General features: G+C 46.1%; 1 protein-coding gene across 4 annotated transcripts in view; it reads right to left on the bottom strand.

Moving 5' to 3' along the window:
• Positions 1–1,357: 1,357 nt before the first annotated feature.
• Positions 1,358–19,148, bottom strand: part of PRKCSH (PRKCSH beta subunit of glucosidase II) — a 33,185-nt gene continuing 15,394 nt past the window's right edge. For 3 of the 4 annotated variants that reach the window (XM_028711542.2, XM_028711539.2, XM_028711540.2), the window contains exons 12-18: positions 18,013–18,109; positions 12,337–12,406; positions 7,262–7,351; positions 5,017–5,091; positions 3,843–3,942; positions 2,515–2,655; positions 1,358–1,980 (exon numbers count right to left, since the gene is read on the bottom strand). In XM_028711542.2, the coding sequence (XP_028567375.2) occupies positions 2,524–2,655; positions 3,843–3,942; positions 5,017–5,091; positions 7,262–7,351; positions 12,337–12,406; positions 18,013–18,109 (564 nt within the window). In that variant the 3' untranslated portion in view covers positions 1,358–1,980; positions 2,515–2,523. The remainder of the gene's footprint in view (positions 1,981–2,514; positions 2,656–3,842; positions 3,943–5,016; positions 5,092–7,261; positions 7,352–12,336; positions 12,407–18,012; positions 18,110–19,148) is intronic. The other variant, XM_028711541.2, reaches the window with a different exon arrangement.

Genomic DNA, 19,148 nt, shown 5'->3' with positions numbered 1-19,148 from the left:
CTCTTTAAGCTTCACATGTGTATTGGGACAGTTTTTAAAAACAATATTTAAAAAAAATAAATCATGAGAGAGTCTGTTGATGTGGGAAGGGTTTAAAAAACTGCTGTTAAAAAAAAGAAAAAAAATGACACTTTGCATTTAGTTTAGAATATTTATTACTGGGATTTCAGGCACGGCGGCTGTATGAATCTTTTACATGGAATTGTTTAATTATTTGTACTTTTCATGCCAGAAAATAAAAAGTTCAGAATCTTATGAGAGTCCTTTTGTCTGTTTATGTGATAGAGAATTCTAGCAAGGCAGGACAGGGCATGATAAAAGTTGTCCTCCCTCCCAGAAGGCACCAACAAAGCACACATTATCCAGAGAAACTGTTGTGTGTCGTTCAGAATAGGAAAAAAGTCCCGTGCCCTTCGCAAGCAAACACCTCTCTCCTCTTGCCAACAAATATTTTGGCAGAGTGTATAATTTACATATCTACATCAGAGCAAATGCCCACAGGTTTTTCCCCTGTGCACGAGAGTCAAGTTTACTTGAAGTGTGTTTCGGGGGGTGGGGGGAATGAATGGTGCTTGTGGGAGGTGGGGCACAAGAGTCTCGCCCATCCATCCTTCACCGATCAGAGGATTTGATCCAAAGGAAGGGAACTAAGGGGTGCGCATACACACACAACAGTTGAGATCTGGTTTGAGAACAGATGCTTCCATTTAATGTCTTGTTTCGCCAGCAGAAACCGCCTACGTCACCCCATGGGTGTGGGAGAAACACCTCCTTTCCCCTCTGGAAAGATTGGGGGGGGATGAGGTGGTGTGCCCCTCCTCTATCACCAACTGCACATGCTTCCCTGCTTCTTTGCCCAGGGGAGGCTGAACCCATACAGTAAATGTGTCCCCAGTCACCAGAGGGGCCTTTTGTCAGACCTACCCCCCAACCCCCTCTTCCCAGCACCAGGCGCCTTTTGGGATAGGAGCTCAGATGGGAAACAATGGTGGCTGGGAGGGAAGTCGCCTCCCTTTTTGTTATGGAAATGCTCCGGCTTTGACAGCAATCGAGGGGAGCAGGTGAAAGGCGCCAGCGCTGCCCTCCCCCAAAACCTTTATCAAGAGGAGCATAGCAGCCCTGGGAGGCCCAGTTCCCCAAAGGTGGAGGGGGGAGGAAGAAGGAAGAGGAGGGTCTGTTGGGTCTAATGCATCCTGTCGAAGTTTCTGCTAGCCCCTCCTGGAGAAATGACACATGCGGAGGCCACTGAGAACAGCTGCATGAACGGAAGGCAGACATAAAACTGGCCATGTTGTGCCACCCCCCTTTCATACAACCCCTTCCAAACAACTCTCCGAATCTCACCTTTGAGGCCACAGACAGAAGAGAGCAGAGACGTTTATTGGAAGGGAATGTGGTGGTGTGGTTTTTTTTTTAATAAGAGTTCAACATCAGACAGCAGATTAAAACAACAACAACCAGGCTGTGATTGGCAGTGCAGGGGGCAAGCTAAGGAGCAGGTTCTTTTCCCAGTCGTCTTCTTTCAGCTGTCTCAGACAAGAGTGGAAATCTGGCTTGGAACAGAAAATGCTGGCAGGAGAGAAGAGCTTCAGGGGAAAAGGCCTGAAGTCTCTGCATGGCTGAAAAGTAATGGCTCTTCCCCCACAAAGAAGCAACCGTTAAGAGGCGGAGGAAGCCTTTTCCCCAGCAAGAAAATGGCCCAAGCAGCTGAGCAGTCCTGTGTGTTGTGCATGATCTGGGCAGATGGTGCCCTGGAAGGAAAAAAGGGGGGGCACACTCAATCCCCAGTGTTTCACAGGGTAAACATAATTATTCAAAAGCTCCAGAGTCCACTGAGGAAGAGCAGCGCGAACAGTGGAGAAAGGATGTCGGGGGTCCATGTGGGGCAGCCCCAGGGGGGAAGAGAAGTAAATTTTGCAGTGCTTCTTTGAATCATGTCGATTAGAACCTGGTCCCACTGACAACAGCTCTTTTGCAAATCTGCAGGGGGGAAATCGCAGACAGGACAAATCAGCCAAGGGAACAGAACCGACAGAGACACTGGTCTTCCTTCAATACATTAAAAAAAGAAGTTCTGATTAAGCAGAAGGGGGCAAGAGAGGCAAGCGACTTCCCAAATGGCCTGATCTTGGGTAGTTGCCAAGTTGTGCAAAGGGTGGTGGAACCTTCTCAAAAAACTCTGCTCCCCTTTCCTGGTGGGGCTTTATTTACTTTCTTTACGTACACAAAATTTATACACCACTTGATTGTATTAAAAAACCTATGTAGTTTACAAGAAATATTAAAATTATCAATGAAAACAGCAAGCACAATTAAAAACATTTTGGTAATTATTAAAAGCAAAAGTAAGGAATTAAAGGACACCTGCCCGGTGTCAACAGGCAGGGGGTTCCAATGTGTAACTGCTGCCAAACTAAACGTTTTAGTCTGCACTACTTAGAACATGGCTTTCCTTCCCCGTCTGCCAGCGCCCATGGCTACCGTGTCATCTTGAGACTTGACAAAGGAACTCACCTGCCAGCCTCAGAGTTCATCGTGACCGAGGTCTTTTGGCTCCTGGCAGGCTGCTGGGGTGATAAACTCCATCAAGTACTCGCAGCGGCTGGGCTCTGTCGTCGATGTGACCACTGTCTCCTTGCCACATGTAAGTTTCACCTTGGAAGGAGAGAAAACAGGACATTGGCTACCCACTATGGAGTCTGTGGCTTAGGATTGCAGCTGCTGTGCAGGAGCCCATCGCATTTACCGCTGCCTGTGGCATAAACCCTCCCTTACCCACTGTCGTTTCTTTGCAAAAGGCATGGGGAACCTCTTTGGTCACTCCTTGGGGATGCTGCTGAGCTACAACTCCCATCATCCCTGGCTGTTGACCATGCTTTCAGACATGGATGAGTTGTAGTTCAGCAACACCTGGAGGGCCAAAGGTTCCCCACACCAGCTTTACAACGTACTAGCAACAGTGTCAGCCAACCAGTTTCTGCCAGATGAGACAAATCACTGGGCCTGTTCAGTGTGGGATGGGAGAATTCCTACTCTGATCCAAGCAAGGCAGATCAGCCTGATCCTGAACTTACACAAAAATCCCTCATCCATCAAATCTTCCCAAGGGAAATCCTAATATTATGTTGGAATGGATGAAGTGGTTATTGTTTATATATAGCTGACAGACGAAGAATCAGAAGTTCTCTAATTTTTGAACTGTATCTTTTCTATTTTCTCTTGAAAGCTTTTTCCTATCTTTTTTATCTCTCTATCTTACTTTTTCTTCTTCACCATGTTTTTATATCACTTAATGTTGAACAAAAAAGATATTTGAGATTAAGTTTTGTATTTATAAACTCTAATAAAATTTATTTTAAAAAACATGGAAGGAAATCCTAGGACATCACTGAGGCAAGGAATGAATGAATGACTTAACCACGGTCACTGCCCCATCCCCTCAGGCTGGTCTGCTAAAACTGGCAGCCCAGCCCCAAACTTTCAGATGTTCCAACAGGCAGCCAACTCTGCTTCCTACTTACTTCTTAAAAAGTGCACCTCTTTTGTTGAACTGCCCTCTTCCCACTCTCAACTAGGTTTCCTTCACTGACTGGGATCAGGGAGTCCACATTAATGGGCACGCTTGGGAGTAGAAAATAAAGGTTTGGGGTTTTCCCTTCCAGTTGAGCCAGAACTTGGGTGTTCTGGAAACCAAGCAGCTTCACGCAGCCTGAAGATAGGGAGGCATACTGTCATCTGGGTGACAGGCCACTTCGCTGCTGCTGGGCCTTGAAAAGGCAGCTGTATCTTGCTGGTCACCCGACCAAGCTTCCTGGTCTCTCAGGACTACGTCAATCACTTACTGTGGTGGATCGGTTGGGGCCTTGCCAGCAGCCTGTCCCGTGTTCGTACTTCATGACGCCAAATTTGTTATCCTCTGGACCGCTCCAGGAGCCCCACGTGCTGGAAAGGAAGCAACAACTCAGAGCACCCAAAGTAGCCCCTGCTAATCATAACCTTAGGGAACATTTAGAACCAGATGGAGCCACTTTTACACAGGATGAATCTGCTCCAGGGTGGGCTGGTCTCGGGGGCAAGGATCTAGCCACCAAGTGAGGTCCTATCAGCACAGCTGACCATTTTCAGGAAGTTAAAAAAGGCAGCAAGGTGTTTTTAAAACAGCACACCACACACATGAAGTTTTCTTCCCCGTTTCTAATTGAGTAGGTATTCTTACACTGATTGATGCTAAGGGGCAGGGCTTTATTATTCATACTGATAGTAGTGATGATTATTATTTTATTCCTTATATATTACCTGCCCTCCACCTTAAGGTCTCAGGGCAGGTCACACCATGAAAACAACTTACAGTTACAGAAATAAGGTGGGTCCTAAAAATACGCACCTCAAGTGTCAAAAGCCAGGGCAAAGAGGTGTGTGTTTCAGATTATCCAAAGTGCCTGATGTACATCATCATGGTTGCAATCCTAACCCTTACAGCCCTGTAAGGTACATCAGTATCACCACCCCCAAGATGAGGATTGTCACAAGGTGTCCTAAGGCTGAGAGTTTGACTGGCATAAGGCCTCCTAGCATGTTGAAGAGCAAAGCCAAAGTTCAAACTATACACTTCCTGATCTGTAGCTCAGCCTCTGCTTAGTCACTAAAACACTGCAACATCTCCCTGTTTAGCTTGGGAGGCTAGTGACCTCAGACTGTTGTGAAACATGTCGAATCCTGGAGCACTGGAGTCTCTTACCCAGCAGTCAGCAAACTTTTTCAGCAGGGGGGCGGTCCACTGTCCTTCAGACCTTGTGGGGGAGCCAGACTATATATATATATATATATATATTTGGGGGGGGGGGAATGAACAAATTCCTATGCCCCACAAATAAGCCAGAGATGCATTTTAAATAAAAGCACACATTCTACTCATGTAAAAACACACTGATTTCCAGACCGCCTGCAGGCCGGATTTAGAAGGCGATTGAGCCGGCTCTGGCTCCCAGGCCTTAGTTTGCCTACCCATACTCTTACCCAAGGCTGGTCTCCGAGCCGCCATGTTTGGGTTTCTGAGACACTCTGCTGAAGGGACAGAGGCGATAAATATATCTGAGGAGGAAAAGAGCATAAAATAAATCCATGAGATCCCTGCTTTGAAGTGCCGATAATTAGACCATTAGACCTGGCTCCTAAAACGATGGCACCCAAGGCAAAATATATTTGGAAAGGATACTGCTCGGGGTTAGATGGAATGGGAAAGCATGGCAGGAATAAAAACTAGGCCCCCGATCTATCCCTTGCTTCCAAGATTATTTTGCTATCAACACCAGAGATTTAAGAATGTACGAGATGAGCTTCCCATTGAAACACGCAGAATACAACTGTGTGCAACCTTTTAAACGTGATCTGCTTACAAGGAAAAATACTGAGCATCCAGAATAGAAGTCTTATTGGTCTATCAAGTAAAGAACGAATGGGGAACCTCCAACTTGCCAACCAAATCAAATTAGGCCCACCAGGAGTCCTAATTTGAACCACATGGCCCTTTCCCTCTAACCCATATGACGCCAGGTCTAGGGTGGATGATGGTGCCACTACACAGGAAAATCAGGAGCTTTTGGTGCACTCTCTATGGTTCTTCTGCAAGCAGCGCCTGCGTTTGGCCCCTTTTAAATTTGGCCCCAAATGCCAGCCCCGCTGTGATCTGCTGTACTCAGGAGACCCTGATCAGAGCTTCCAAGTGGTGATTGCATTCGGCATGGAATCAAAATGTGCTATCAAATGCAAGCCAGCTGGGATTGTCTCCAGTTGCAAGTTTCTGACTGGAAAAAATCAAGCTGTGCAGGCCAAGAAACATTTTTTCTTTGCAGGTCTGTTCGATGCTAAGCAGGTCTCCAAAGGGAAACATCATGGTGAGATCAGGTCATTACAGGTGTGTGGCTGTGCTGGCTGAGGCTGTCGGGAATTGTAGTTCAAAATATCTCAGCAGCTACTGCACTGCACAGCTACTGGCGTGCTGTGACCTGAGCTTTAGAAGGCAACACTCTCCTGCTTAATTATCAGGGTGGGGTGGAACACTGATGCCTATGATAACTCTTCTTACAAGGAGTTCTGCTTGTCCCCTAGTCGCCTCTCTACAAGGCATCTCCTACTGTATAGCCAAAGGAAGCCCAACTAGGAACAGGACCTTAAAGGGCTGGGCCATAACTCCCATCTTTCCCAACTACGGGCAATGCTGGCTGGGCCCAATGGGAGTTGAAGTCCATCTGGAAGGCGACACATTCCCCAACCTTGGTCCAAAGAACTGCAAGCCTCTTAAGAACATTCACATCGCAAAGCTATCCTGCCCAATCACCAACAGCAGGGTCAAGAGGCACCCAAATTCCAGGGATCATTCAAAATACTGGGGGACATGGGCTGAACCCAAACCAAACTTTGACCCTCAATACAAGATCCAGTTTAGAAGCTATAATGAACATTCAAGAGCAGTTATTGGTACAGTCGTACCTTGGTTTTTGAACAGCTTAGTTCTCGAATGTTTTGGCTCCTGAACGTCGCAAACCCGGGAGTGACTGTTCCGATTTGTGAACTATTTTTGGAAGCCAAACGGCGGACTGGGCTTCCGTGGCTTCTGACTGGCTGCAGGAGCTTCCTGCAGCCAATCAGAAGCCACGGTTTGGTTTTCAAACATTTTGGAAGTTGAACAGACTTCCTGAATGGATTCCGTTTGACTTCCAAGGTACAACTGTATATCTAGATCAAAGAACAGCACCTCTTCTCTTCTGAGTGGAGAACCTCACTTCCCCAAGAACTAGTAAAAAATGAATTCTGATGGAGCCTTATCTGCATAAATTTTGAGTCTCTGGCTCCAATTTTGGAGCCTTCCATCTTCAGTTTTGAAGGGAGTGCCTTTCTTCTCACCCTGAGCTGCCCCAGTAAGATTGCCAAAAGCTAGCCACCTTGTTATAGAGGAATTTGCCATACTACCAAGCTACAGTTTTGGGGAGTAAAAATCAGCTTCCTTTTCATTAATAATGCTCGTCTTACAGTCAAGAACAGGAACAAAGAACCTTTTGGCCAGATCTCCATCTCCTGCCGCTCTACAGGCTAACCCTGGCGGGTGGGCAGGCCACCCACCTACTTTTTGGCACCTCTGGAGTGACGGCTTGTAAGACACACAGTTCAAAGAGAGCACTCCAGATGTCATAGGGCTGAGCAGAGAGAAGAGAGCCACTCCCCAGAGGAAACAAATAGTCAAGCAAGGGACACAGGCACCTACTCATTAGTGGTGAGTTCATAGCACTGGCCGTAGAGGTAAGAAAATTCACCATGAGGTCCAAAATCAAAGGAGATCTCTTTCTCCAGGCTCCTGGAGGAGGGAAGGAAGAAGGCGACATTGTTAAAAGAAAAAACTACACACAGGCTAACAGGACATTTGTCGGAATAAGGTTAATGGGGCTAGGGGGTTACCGGAATATTCCTGGGTCAATTTTAACAGAAATACAGGAGGGATGCTTTGCTCAGAAGGCAAAAGTAATCCAGTCAAGAAAGGCTGAGAATTTCTGACCACTAAATCTGTCTTAATACATTGAAATTCCTACTACTTAACATATACAGCAAAATATAGAGAAAGCATATGAGGAAAAAATGTGGCTTTTAGCTCCAAGACCAGAAGAGAAGGAAATAAGTGTTTGTTGTATTTTTAACTGAACATTTTATCACATGGGATATTGTGATTTGAAAATTCTGAAGGCTGCTCCGAGTTGTGCCTAAGCGACAAGAAGCATGGATAGAAATTTAAAACAAGCAGGCAGACCTCCTGGCAGCCTGTAAGTGACTTTCTCTAGACAGCAGGCTCTTAACATTAAGGGGTATTTCCAGGGGTGGGAGGCCATGCAGTTCATAAGGACAAAGAGTAAGAAGCTGTTGCAATCAAGGAAAGGTTTTGCGGGATACATGCGTTCTGTGGAGGTGAAACCTCATCTCAGGACACACATTATCCCAGAAAGGCCAGCAGGAGACGGACGTGAGACAAAGATGGCAAAATGTTTCATGCTTCTCACAAATTGTTTTTTTTTTTTTAAATGAAAAAATGATTTTTTAAAAACAAGAGGAACTGATGCCGCCATATTGCTGAGCCAGCTCAACGGTTCATCTAAGTGAAGCATGGCCTGGTGGGTAAGAGCTTTCCAGATTCTGCAGTGAAGAGGCATAGGGCCGTGTTACCCGCTCCTGAGTTACAGCTCCTCCCAAGCTGCCAACGCCGGGGAGCTGAGAGAGGACGGCCAGCGTGGCGGCAGGTCCCTTTTGCTTCACTGACCACCAGGAGTCAAGTGTTATCCTGGCATCGGTCTCCTCCGCCCTCTCCTGCTGGTGGAAGGCAAGTCCAGCTTGTGTCAGGGGTCAATGGCCTTTGCCCAAGCTCTTTGTTAAGTGGCTGTCTTTGTTCCTTGCCCTTATCTGCCTGTCCTCCCAGGGGACCCCACGGAGCAGCAAAGGGACTGGTTGGGGAGGCTGGATCCCATGGTTACCGCCCTGTCACCAAGGCTACTCCTAATTACGGGTCTCTCTCTCCCCCATGCGCACAGAGAGATGCAAAGCTCTTTGTTTAATAAAGGACCTGCCTTAGCAGCCACTTTGCCCTGGTCTGATCAACATAGCTTTTAGGACGAAGGAAAAACTCCTGTCCTCTCCTCCCTCCCTCGGTCTGTTGTGGCAGGACATGCCAAGGTGGGCACTTAGGTCCTAACCCAGACTTTGCCTCGGAGCCTTAAGCCACTTTCTCTTTCTGCAACAGCCCCCCGCCAGCAACCAGGGAAAAGTGGGGTAGCAGCGACTCAAGGCTGTGAGACTCTAAGGATAGGGGTGAGCAAGTATGCTCGGCCATGCTGAAACTTTGAAGGGAGGGCAGGTAGTAGCCCTAAATAAAAGGGACCGTGAAACATCCTCCTTCCTTTAGAAGGGAAAGATGCCTTTCATTACTTAAAAAAAAAGAGAGCTTGGAAAGATGACACCAACAAAACAGGTCTCAGCTGTGACTCCAGACTTCCATTAGCTGCTTACTTAGCTGACACATTTTCTCCAACCCCTACCCCCTTAAAAGCCTTCCTAATGGGACAAGCCAGAGATCTCCCTGGGGTGGGGAGGGGCAGTTTGCACTGCAAGCGCAGCGGAGTTATGGCTGGGTGGGAAATGCCCCATGTGGAGCTAATTCTGAAGAGGGACTTCAATTAAAGCTCTTGTTTTGCACCTGCTGTTTTAGGCCTAGTTCTCCCTGGGGGGATAAACATGTGTTTTGGCTGTATCACTTCAGATGGCTGGGGGGGGGGGCTCGTATGACTAAATGTTCCTCCACGCAACTCCCCCTGCCCCCGCAAAACACACCCTTTCCTGAGCAGAGGAAACTAGCATATCAGAAAGAAGGGCTCTAGCCTACAGCTCCTTGACATGCTTGCTGCCTATCTGTGGAGACGGGGGCTTGGGGGAGGTCGCTCGGATAAACTGTTGGTCATGCAAGCCCCTTCCTGCCAGCTGAAGTGCTGCAGGCATGGCACACACTTACAAACTCAGGGGGGGGGGGGGAAACCCTACGTCTGAGTGGCCATAGTTGTATACTTTCTAGGGACTCCGGCTCACGACAGAAGCAGCTTAATCGCTCTGCCTGCACACTCTCTCCAGAAATCAGAGCCTGCTGTCAAGGCTTGCAACCTCTATGCCTTTCGAAGTTCTGAACCAAAAGTTGCTCCAGAGGCATAAAGTCTCTGCTGGTCAGGAGTGAGGAACCTGGGCACCCGACAGATGTTTCTGGACTACAACTCCCATCATCCCTAACTCTGGCTAGAGCTATGGGAGTTGGGAATCCCACATCTGGACAAGGTTCTCCGCCACTATCCTAGACCTACCCATCAAGGAATATTAAGATTGGCCATTGATACTGGGAAAGCAGCAACAGTAACACACTAAATATCAGGCTTTCCCAGATATATCTTAGCAGTTTATTACTCACTGATGCCTATATTTTAAATATTTGATGTATTGTATTCCTTGATGCATACCGCTTTCATATTCTTCTATGATTAAACGGCATATAAATTTGTGCAAATAAATAAATGAGAAGCTACAGCATTGTCCCTGAGCCTGTTCAGAGGTCTTGGTCAGACTAGGGCGCCCCCATGGGCAGCTCACAGCCTGTACTTGCAGGGACTGCCCTTGATGTGTGTGTGGGGAGGGAAATAAATCTGTAGACTCTCCACTTAAGATGATGTTAAAGTCAGTGCACAGGAAGCTGCAATACTATGCCCGGAATAAATTACATTTTCATAGATTTAATCTGTATAATTTATTCTGCTTCCTTAAAAACAACAACAACATATTTATAGGGAAGAGTAATAGATGTAACAAGAGGTTCATTCAGACAAGCCCTTCATAGCTAGTTTGCGGAATAAGATTTATTTTAGCACACTCCTCTCGGACAGAGAAGCTCCTGCTGCACTTCGAAGCAAGCTAGTGGAAGATTTGTCAGAAGAAACAGGGTAAATGGTCTCAGGGACAGAGCACAGAAATTGTGCAAAAACCTTTGGCCGGAAAGAACTGGCTGGTTGACTTGAGCAATGCGCTGTATCACAACAAAACCTGCATCCATTCTAACCACTTGCAAGTAACTATAGCCATTCCGAAGATGAAGTGGAGAAAGGAAGGAACAGCTGATAATACTTACTTATCAGACTGGGAGTCAATGCAAAGTAATAGAGCACGTCAAAAAATACCACCATGCCACAATGGGTACATGAAGAGACTCTGAAGATGCGGCCAGAAATCACTAAGTCACAGGGTCCATTTAGTGCCTCTGCCACTGTACATCCCCTTCCACTGAGAAGGCGGCAGAAACCAGCAAAATATATCCTCCCCCAATAGCTAAATGAAGTGTCTGTCACCAAGGTCAGCCAAGCTAAGCATGCCGAGGTCTCCCATCTGCTCCCTGCATCAGCCCTCCCAGCCTAAGAACTCAGGAGTGGCGTGATTATGGCAATAATTATGTATGCAATCAATAGGAGACAGCTTGAAATTTATTTTTGGCTTCTATCCTTCTCCCCTCCCCCACCTGGGACCGGGGAAAGGTGGGGGGAGATGCGATTTGAATGGCAAGTGGCATCAAAGCAGTGCCCAAACCCCTAGAGCGAAACTGTACAAAGCGCTCTTATCTTCACAGTAAAATAACGAACAGTAACCTCTCCTAACATCCTAGCTGAGGATGCATTAACAAAGTAAGAAGCAGCAAGAAAGACCAGGCAAAGGATAGGATTTTAAAAACCAGCCCTTTTAACTCTTTAAAAATCACCCTTGTGGTTCTCAACAGAATTCCCATGGGCACACACACCTTGCTTTTAGCACATGGGTCCTCAAACACCAGCTTGCTGAGCTCCCCTAACTAAATGGGGGGCGGGGAGAATGGCACATTCTTCTTTAGAGGGTGGGTAGCGAGGTGGAGGGGATAGAGAGGGAGGAGGAAAAGCCATATAGATTAGATCCAAGATAATGAAAATGGTCCAGGAGCATAGCTGTCAACTTTTCCCTTTTCTTGCGAGGAATCCGATTCGGAATAAGGGAATTTCCCTTTAAAAAAGGGAAACGTTGACAGCTATGTCCAGGAGAAAGAACCTCCCTGTCATCCCCCCCCCAAAGACTTTGCCTACTGAAGCCAAGTGTACTACCTATCCAAACCATTAGGTGTCTGGGGAAATCACACAAACAGCTGGCTAGGGGGTACAAATTGCCATTGCTGGAAGCCAATGAGGAAGGGTCAGTGTCAAGCAGAAAGAAATATTGCAGGCCTCAAGGAGAATTCACCCAAGGCAGGGGTGAGGGAACCTCCAACCTTCACAGCTAATTAGGCCCATCAATCCTCCCCGTTTGGCATGCCAGGCTGTTTTGGCCAAGCCATGTCCCCATACCCTATGTCTGACATCATATATATGACATCAGGCATGAGGCAGGTAAGGACAAAGCTGAACTAAAAACAAAGGGGGGGTGTCCAACAGTCCTTGTAAAGTATTATGTAGCGAAGCCCTTGCTCCGTGCTCCACCCAGGTCATGCCTTTGCTCACATGGCTTGATTTCAAATGGGGATGGGGGCAAAAACATCACCCAATGCCATTGTGACTGAAAGGTGAGAGGCCTTCCCAGCCTGTCAAGCTTGGCTCACCAGTAACATCTGCCAGCAAGACTCGGTCCCCCTAACTCTGATCTAAGGACTTTACTTACCCTTGCAAGTGACATGGATTCTGTTCCGCCCCTCCTCCAGAGGGAAGCCCACCTCACCCTTGAGAGACTGTGGCTGCCAGCCCAAAGCCATACCTGATAGACTCCTCCATTTCTTTCAGGGACTTCTCTACCTCTTCAAACTGCTCTCGGGCCTTCTGGGCAGCTGGAAGAAATACAGGAAAATAAGCCTGGCTGCAAAACTGAATGAAAAACATAACTCCAGCCAACTTTTCTGCAGAGTTCACTTCTTAATTAAACCATCCCTGCTAATCAAACCAGTCCAACCCCATAGGGACACAGGTGGCGCTGTGGTCTAAACCACTGAGCCTCTTGGGCTTGCCGATCAGAAAGTTAGTGGTTTGAATCCCCGCGACGGGGGTGAACTCCCATTGCTCGGTCCCAGCTCCTGCCAACCTAGCAGTTCGAAAGCACGCCAGAAGTGCAAGCAGATAAATAGATACCGCTTCAGTGGGAGGGTAAACAGCATTTCCGTGCACTGCTCTGGTTTCGGTGTTCCGTTGCACCAGAAGCAGCTCAGTCATGCTGGCCACATGACTGGGAAAAACTGTCTGTGGAGCGGACAAGCACTGGCTCCGTTGGCCTGTAAAGCAAGATGAGCGCCACAACCCCAGAGTTGTTTGCAACTGGGGTCCTTTACCTTTACAACCCCGTAGCAATTCTGCAAGGTGTAAATCAGGACCCTACAAGGCCTGTAAACAACCCACTACAGCAAGCTTCAGCAAACTGTACAGCAGCCATGATGGACAAAAGTGGATGAAGAGAATGGAAAGATTCAACTCTGGGCCACTCATGCGCAAGCTGCTGGGAGCTGTTCGGCTGATTCTCAGTGGCAGACGTGCGAGTCCCTGGCATCTTGCATGACAGTAAGATGAAATACGAGGTCATATTATCAGCACAAATAGGATGCCGTTTGCCTTTTAAAACTTTCCCCCACATGTTAATCCACGATTTCTCTCTTACAGTGGTTCACCTAAGTATTTCATGAAACTCACCCATCCTCCCGACCCAGCTACCGATCAATATAAAAGGTGCTCAAGGATTCATACTCTCTTTCTCTGCTCACTATCTATCCAACTCTACCTCATGTGCTCAGCTGAAGGCCACAGGATCCTGGCCCATAGCCTTGGATGACTAACTATGACCTTTATATCAGAATGCCAACATGCTAGGGGAGATCAGAAATTCTGTTTCACAACTAGATGGTTTGGGGGAAATCAGAAGGAGGGTAAGAAGAACTCTGATTGTTAATGCTATTCTTATACAATTTGCAATCTATAATGTTTTCTATATTGCCATGTTGCACTGTTTCAAGGTTCTTTTCTTTTCTTCTGAATAATATTATCTTCCGCATGAAGATAACATGGCTTACGTGAAGCACTGTACACCAATTAAGATGCATTTCAGGGACAATCTTGAGTTTAAGGCCTTTCATCACTAGTTATGCTTTATTGAGCTGCTACTGAGTAAGTATGAACGCAGATTAGAGTGCCCAGTTAACTGCGACATGACTAGAAATTGAACAGACAATGCAGAGGATGGTGATAGAATAGCGCAATGCAAAGGCACAGAAAAATATATCACCAAGGACAAGTGCTCCACAGTAAGGAGTACAGACAAACAAATATAGAAGTAGTCTTTTTCTTTACAATAACTCATGTATTTGATAGAAGTAGCATCAATTCGTAAGTCAACACCCAGCTTGGGGGTTGCATAACTAGTTAGCATGCCAGAGTCTCGTTCGTTATCTGAATTAACCAGACAAATCGCTCTATCCAACTAAGAATGGCCATGCACTACATGGGAAAGTTCGCCTGACCCAGACACAGAAAAAATTGACAGATTGATAGCTCTTTCTCGATTTTGGGGGTGGTGGCGCATGGCTGCTCTTAGTTGGTGGAGCAATTTGTCTGATTAATTCTGATAACGAACAAAGCTCTGGCATGCTAACTACTGGTAGTTATGTGATACCCGAGCCGCGTGTTTACTTATGAGTTGATGTTACTTCTATCAAATACATGAGTGACTGTAAAGAAAAAATACTACTTCTATATTTGTCTGTTTGTCTATACTTATCGTGGGTGACTGGAAATAGGCCTGGTAAGTGCTAACATTGATTGCTTGGTATCAAATTAATACCAAGTTGGCTAGTATTCATTCCATTTTATAGGAGAACCCAGACTGAGAGCAGGACTTGGAGATCTGAACTGCACCAGTGAGGTCCAAATTTCCACAAGCTGCACTGCATTGCTTTCCCCTTGCAAGCACATTTGCTCTTCGACCAGGGAGTTTAGTTGGCTTGCAAGGAACCAGCACAGAGAAGCCTTTCACATATATGAAATGGGAGATGCTCTGGAAATTCAACAGCCGCAGCAAGAAATGGCGAAAAAGCAACTGACTTCAACACTGGGCCCTGTCCAAAGGAAGGGGAGAACACAAGAAATGATGGCTCTGCGGCTCAAATTCAGTCTATTAATAGCTACCTAAAAGGGCCATTTCCTTCTTACTGCAGACCACGAGCTAACCACTGGCCAATTTCTATCCTTCTGGGAAACAGCTTAAGAGCAGTGCAGGAGATGCCACTCATCTCTGCCCTCTGCAGAGAGGAATGAAGCTATGGAGCACAAGAATTTGTAGTGACCTTGCTGCCCAGGACTTTTCTATATTATATTATATTATATTATATTATATTATATTATATTATATTATATTATATTATATTATATTATATTATAATTATATTATATTATATTATATTATATTATATTATATGGTAAAGGGACCCCTGACCATTAGGTCCAGTCGTGCCTGACTCTGGGGTTGCGGCGCTCATCTCACTTTATTGGCCAAGGGAGCACGTCAAAGTCTAAGTAGATAAATAGGTACTGCTCCGGCGGGAAGGTAAACGGCGTTTCCGTGCGCTGCTCTGGTTCGCCAGAAGCGGCTTAGTCATGCTGGCCACATGACCCAGAAGCTGTACGCTGGCTCCCTCGGCCAATAAAGTGAAATGAGCGTCGCAACCCCAGAGTCGGCCGCGACTGGACCTGATGGTCAGGGGTCCCTTTACCTTTACCTATGCCCATATATCTGTAAAAGTTGCCCCAGACTTTCAACCCTCAGTAGCTCCTTACAAGGGCTGGGAGGATAAGGAGTAAATGTGTTCTCATTTTGTAGTTTTGTTGTGAACTGCCCTGTGATCTTCAAATGAAGGGCGCTATACAAATTTAATTAGAATTAACAAAAACAACAACAAAACAACAACAACAAATTTGGCACGCCTCTCTGGAAGAATTTATACAAAATAATGGGAATCTGGGATGCACCACCACCACCACCTAGTGGCTGTCAACTGAAAACTGTCCCTACATCTGAAGTATATGTCACTGTCTACTCCCCAACTAGCTGGAATTACTGAAAAGCAGAATTAACTCGTTTCAGTACCTATAACTAATGCAAAGGGAAGAAAAGGCAAATTAGAAGTTAGGCAAACAAACATGTTATAATCCCATGTCCATATTGTGCGTTCTGATGGCTTTGCACTGCTGCAAGGAGAAAACCACAAACAGAGCCACTCCCCTTTAGCCCACAGGAGCCGCTTCAAACAGTAAGTCCAGCCTATTGATTGCCTTTTGCTTCGTGGACATTAGATATCTGAGAAATGGTGCCTGCTTAGCAATGCTAATGGCGGTGATCTATTCGGATGGCGCACATTCCCAGAACACAAAGTGCAGACATGCCTTTGGCTGCCCAGTTCATTTTATTGCAGCTATAAAACAGCTTTTGGCTACGTCTGGTACATTTTGACAAGCTCCGTTCTACAGCACCGACAGATCCTGCTTGGAAACTGGGTGGACTTGGAAGAACCTCTCAAGCACCCTGGGTCAACTTGGTCTGCTGCTCCTTTAAGTCCCAGCCTAAATATCAGCAACAGTAAAAAAAACAAAAAAACAAAGCTCCGCCTTCCCAGGCTTACTGAAAAAGGTGTCACTGAATAGCTTTGGGTAAACTCAGTCTTCCAAAAGACCAAGCACAGCTGGGACACTTGGAAAAGAGAGCTTCACATTAAAGTAAAATATGATGCTGAACTGCAGGTTGGTGAACCCTTTTCAGCCAAAGGATCACATGCCCACCTGAACAATCTCATGGGTTCTTGGGGGGGGGGCACATGCCAGTGGTGGGTTGAGTTGTGTATATGACTCTTTGCTCTGTACAGTAGGCTATAGTCCAGCCACATAAGAGTTTGTGGTTACTACATCTGCATCCCTCCATCCAAGCAGGCAAGAGGTATTCTGAGCAGTACAAGGTCACATTCTGTTTAGGCCGAGAAGAGTAGCCTTGGGAGGAGGAGCGGCCTGCAGAGAATCCTAAGGGCCAGATAAAGAGGGCTTAGAGGGCCTGAGGTCACTCCACCCCTGCCGAAGAAGTTATCTCACCTCACTGGGGTATCAAAGGCTTGGAAAGCCACATGAATTCAGGAGGAGAAAGTGGAGGTGTGGCTAAACAAAGGTGGTTCCATGATGACATCTATCTGGAAGGAACTTACTGGAACACTAAACACAAACATCCTCCTCCCCCGCTGCCTCGTGCTATATTTAGACTCAAGGTGATGCTAAAGTGTCTTTGCCCTTTCCATAGACGTGACTCAACTTTTCCCAACAGAGCAAAAATGGTCAGGCAATGCAACAATTTAAAAAGATTCTACTCCAACGTTCAAATACAGAAATATTTTTTAGAAAAATCAATACACACTGAATATACAGCATGGAGAGTAGCCAAAAGAGTGAGCTATGGAAATTCTTGAATACAGCTAGTGAAATACATAACTACATGTACACATCTGAGTCTGTCCCTCTCTCTTTCTTTGGTGCCATACAGAAAGTTTGTATGATGCCCATTTCTCACCCACGAGGCACTAGATGGTTCCATAACAGGATTAAACCACTCATCTCACCTCCAATGGAGAGAAATAAGGCTATCAGTGGATAAATGCCATGATGACTATGCGCCGCTTCCACTGTTGGGGAGAGTAGTCTTCTGAATACCAGATGCTTGATATTGTAAGTGGGGAGAGTTGTTCTTGTGCTCAGGTTTTCCCATGGGCATCTGGTTGGCAACTGCAGCAACAGGATGCTAGACTGATCCAGCAGGGCTCTCACATTCTAAGAGGAGCTTGATTTGCCCCATCTTGACTTCACACCTCTCCTTCTCATGTTCAGATACTTGTTAAAGCAAGCAGCTACCTGTAAACTCCTGCTTGCCTCATTGACTACTGTGTGAGAAGAAAGCTCTAAGCAATCAAGACATGACCAGTTAGTACCATCAAGTGTTCATGGGACCTCACGTTGGACAAGGTCAACTGGATCAAATACCTTCCTTGCATGATAAAAAGAAATACTGAACAGCTCTGATTTTTTTCCAGAACTTTCTCAAAATGAGGCAGCTCAAAATTTTCAGCCTTGTGTTAAAAGCTGCAGCTCACCTCCTCTCGGAGCAAATGGCTTTTGTTTTCTGACCTAGTAGAACATCCATCTTACTTGAAGTTCTTAAGCCTCTTTATGACATTTATTTGAACAGAAAGAAATAAAGCAGTAACTTTCTTTTGTACCATTGCTGGTTGACTCCACTTGGACTTGACCCCTTTTGGAAAATAGCTGTTTTCTACACAGCAAGTTCACGGGCAGGCCTGCACGTACTAAAGACAATCATGGTGTTTCTTGCATTTGAAAGGATGCTCACTAAAGAATAGCTTACCTTCAATTAGAGCCTGTGTGGCTTCATCATAAGGGGGCATCTTCTCCAGTTCATCTTCTGATGCCTTGACATCAGACGATGGCTTGGGGGAAGGGACCTGTGGAGACATTGAGGCAGCAGGTGGCCATCGTCACTTTCAGTTCAAAAACCAGCCTCCATAGACCATAAACAAGAGGGGAAAGGGGAGACTGGGAGAAACTGACAAGCGGGGGCTGGCCATGCTTCACACCCTGAATGGTTTTGTGTGACTGAAATGTGCCCAGAAGGGAATGCAGCCCTCAGGCCGAGGAAGGCTCCCCATCCCTGCTTTGGAGGATAAGAGGGGCTCAGAGGGAGCGAGACAAACAGAGAACCCGCATTGAATTCTCATGTACTTCCTAATGTTAAGCAACAGCAACAATAATTCTATGTGTGAAACTGTAGTACTAGCAACTTGCCATTCTTCTCATTACACCAGGCATAGCAATTTGTCAGGCTTTAATATTCCACCCTATCTCAAGATCAGCAAATAGCTCTGGGGGAGATGAGCCCCTGCTACCAGCATGGCTACTTTTTCACCCACCCTCTGTAGTAGTGTTAGAAACTGAGATATGAAAGCTAGGAGCTAAACGGCACCTTAAACCTAGGTTATGGGCACAACAATGGAATGTCTAGGCACGCTTTTCTTATAACAAGAATGCAAAGCTGAAAATGAAGGAACTGCAGCTAAAACATTATGTTCATTTTCCACATGGTCTAGTCCTTTCCCTTACCCACCCCCCTAATATTCTTAAGAGGGTCTCTTCTCCAATCTTCAGAGAGCAGCTGGAAGCAGAAAAAGGTCCTCCTTTCCTTCCACACTGCGGTTTTAATCTGAAATCTTAGCAGTACTACACCCAGAGCTCAGAAACTGCTCACGGTAATGAAATTCCCTGTCTCAAAATGCGCCTGGAACAATGGGAGTTTCGAACACTGTTCTATAGGCTTTGGGGCAAAATTCTTTACTCAACGCCACTCCCTCAACACCTTGCTCCATGACCAGCTCCGCTCTAGTCAAACATACATGCAAATATTGTATTCAGAATAAAGTGTGCTAAAATAGAAACACATATATTTTCCTATGGTGTGTGTGATTTTGAATGTAAAATTTAAGTTAG

This window comes from Podarcis muralis, chromosome 17 (assembly GCF_964188315.1).
Source record: "Podarcis muralis chromosome 17, rPodMur119.hap1.1, whole genome shotgun sequence".
Taxonomy (NCBI): domain Eukaryota; kingdom Metazoa; phylum Chordata; class Lepidosauria; order Squamata; family Lacertidae; genus Podarcis; species Podarcis muralis.
Note: the sequence above shows the minus strand (reverse complement) of the source record. Positions and strands in the feature narration are given on the sequence as shown.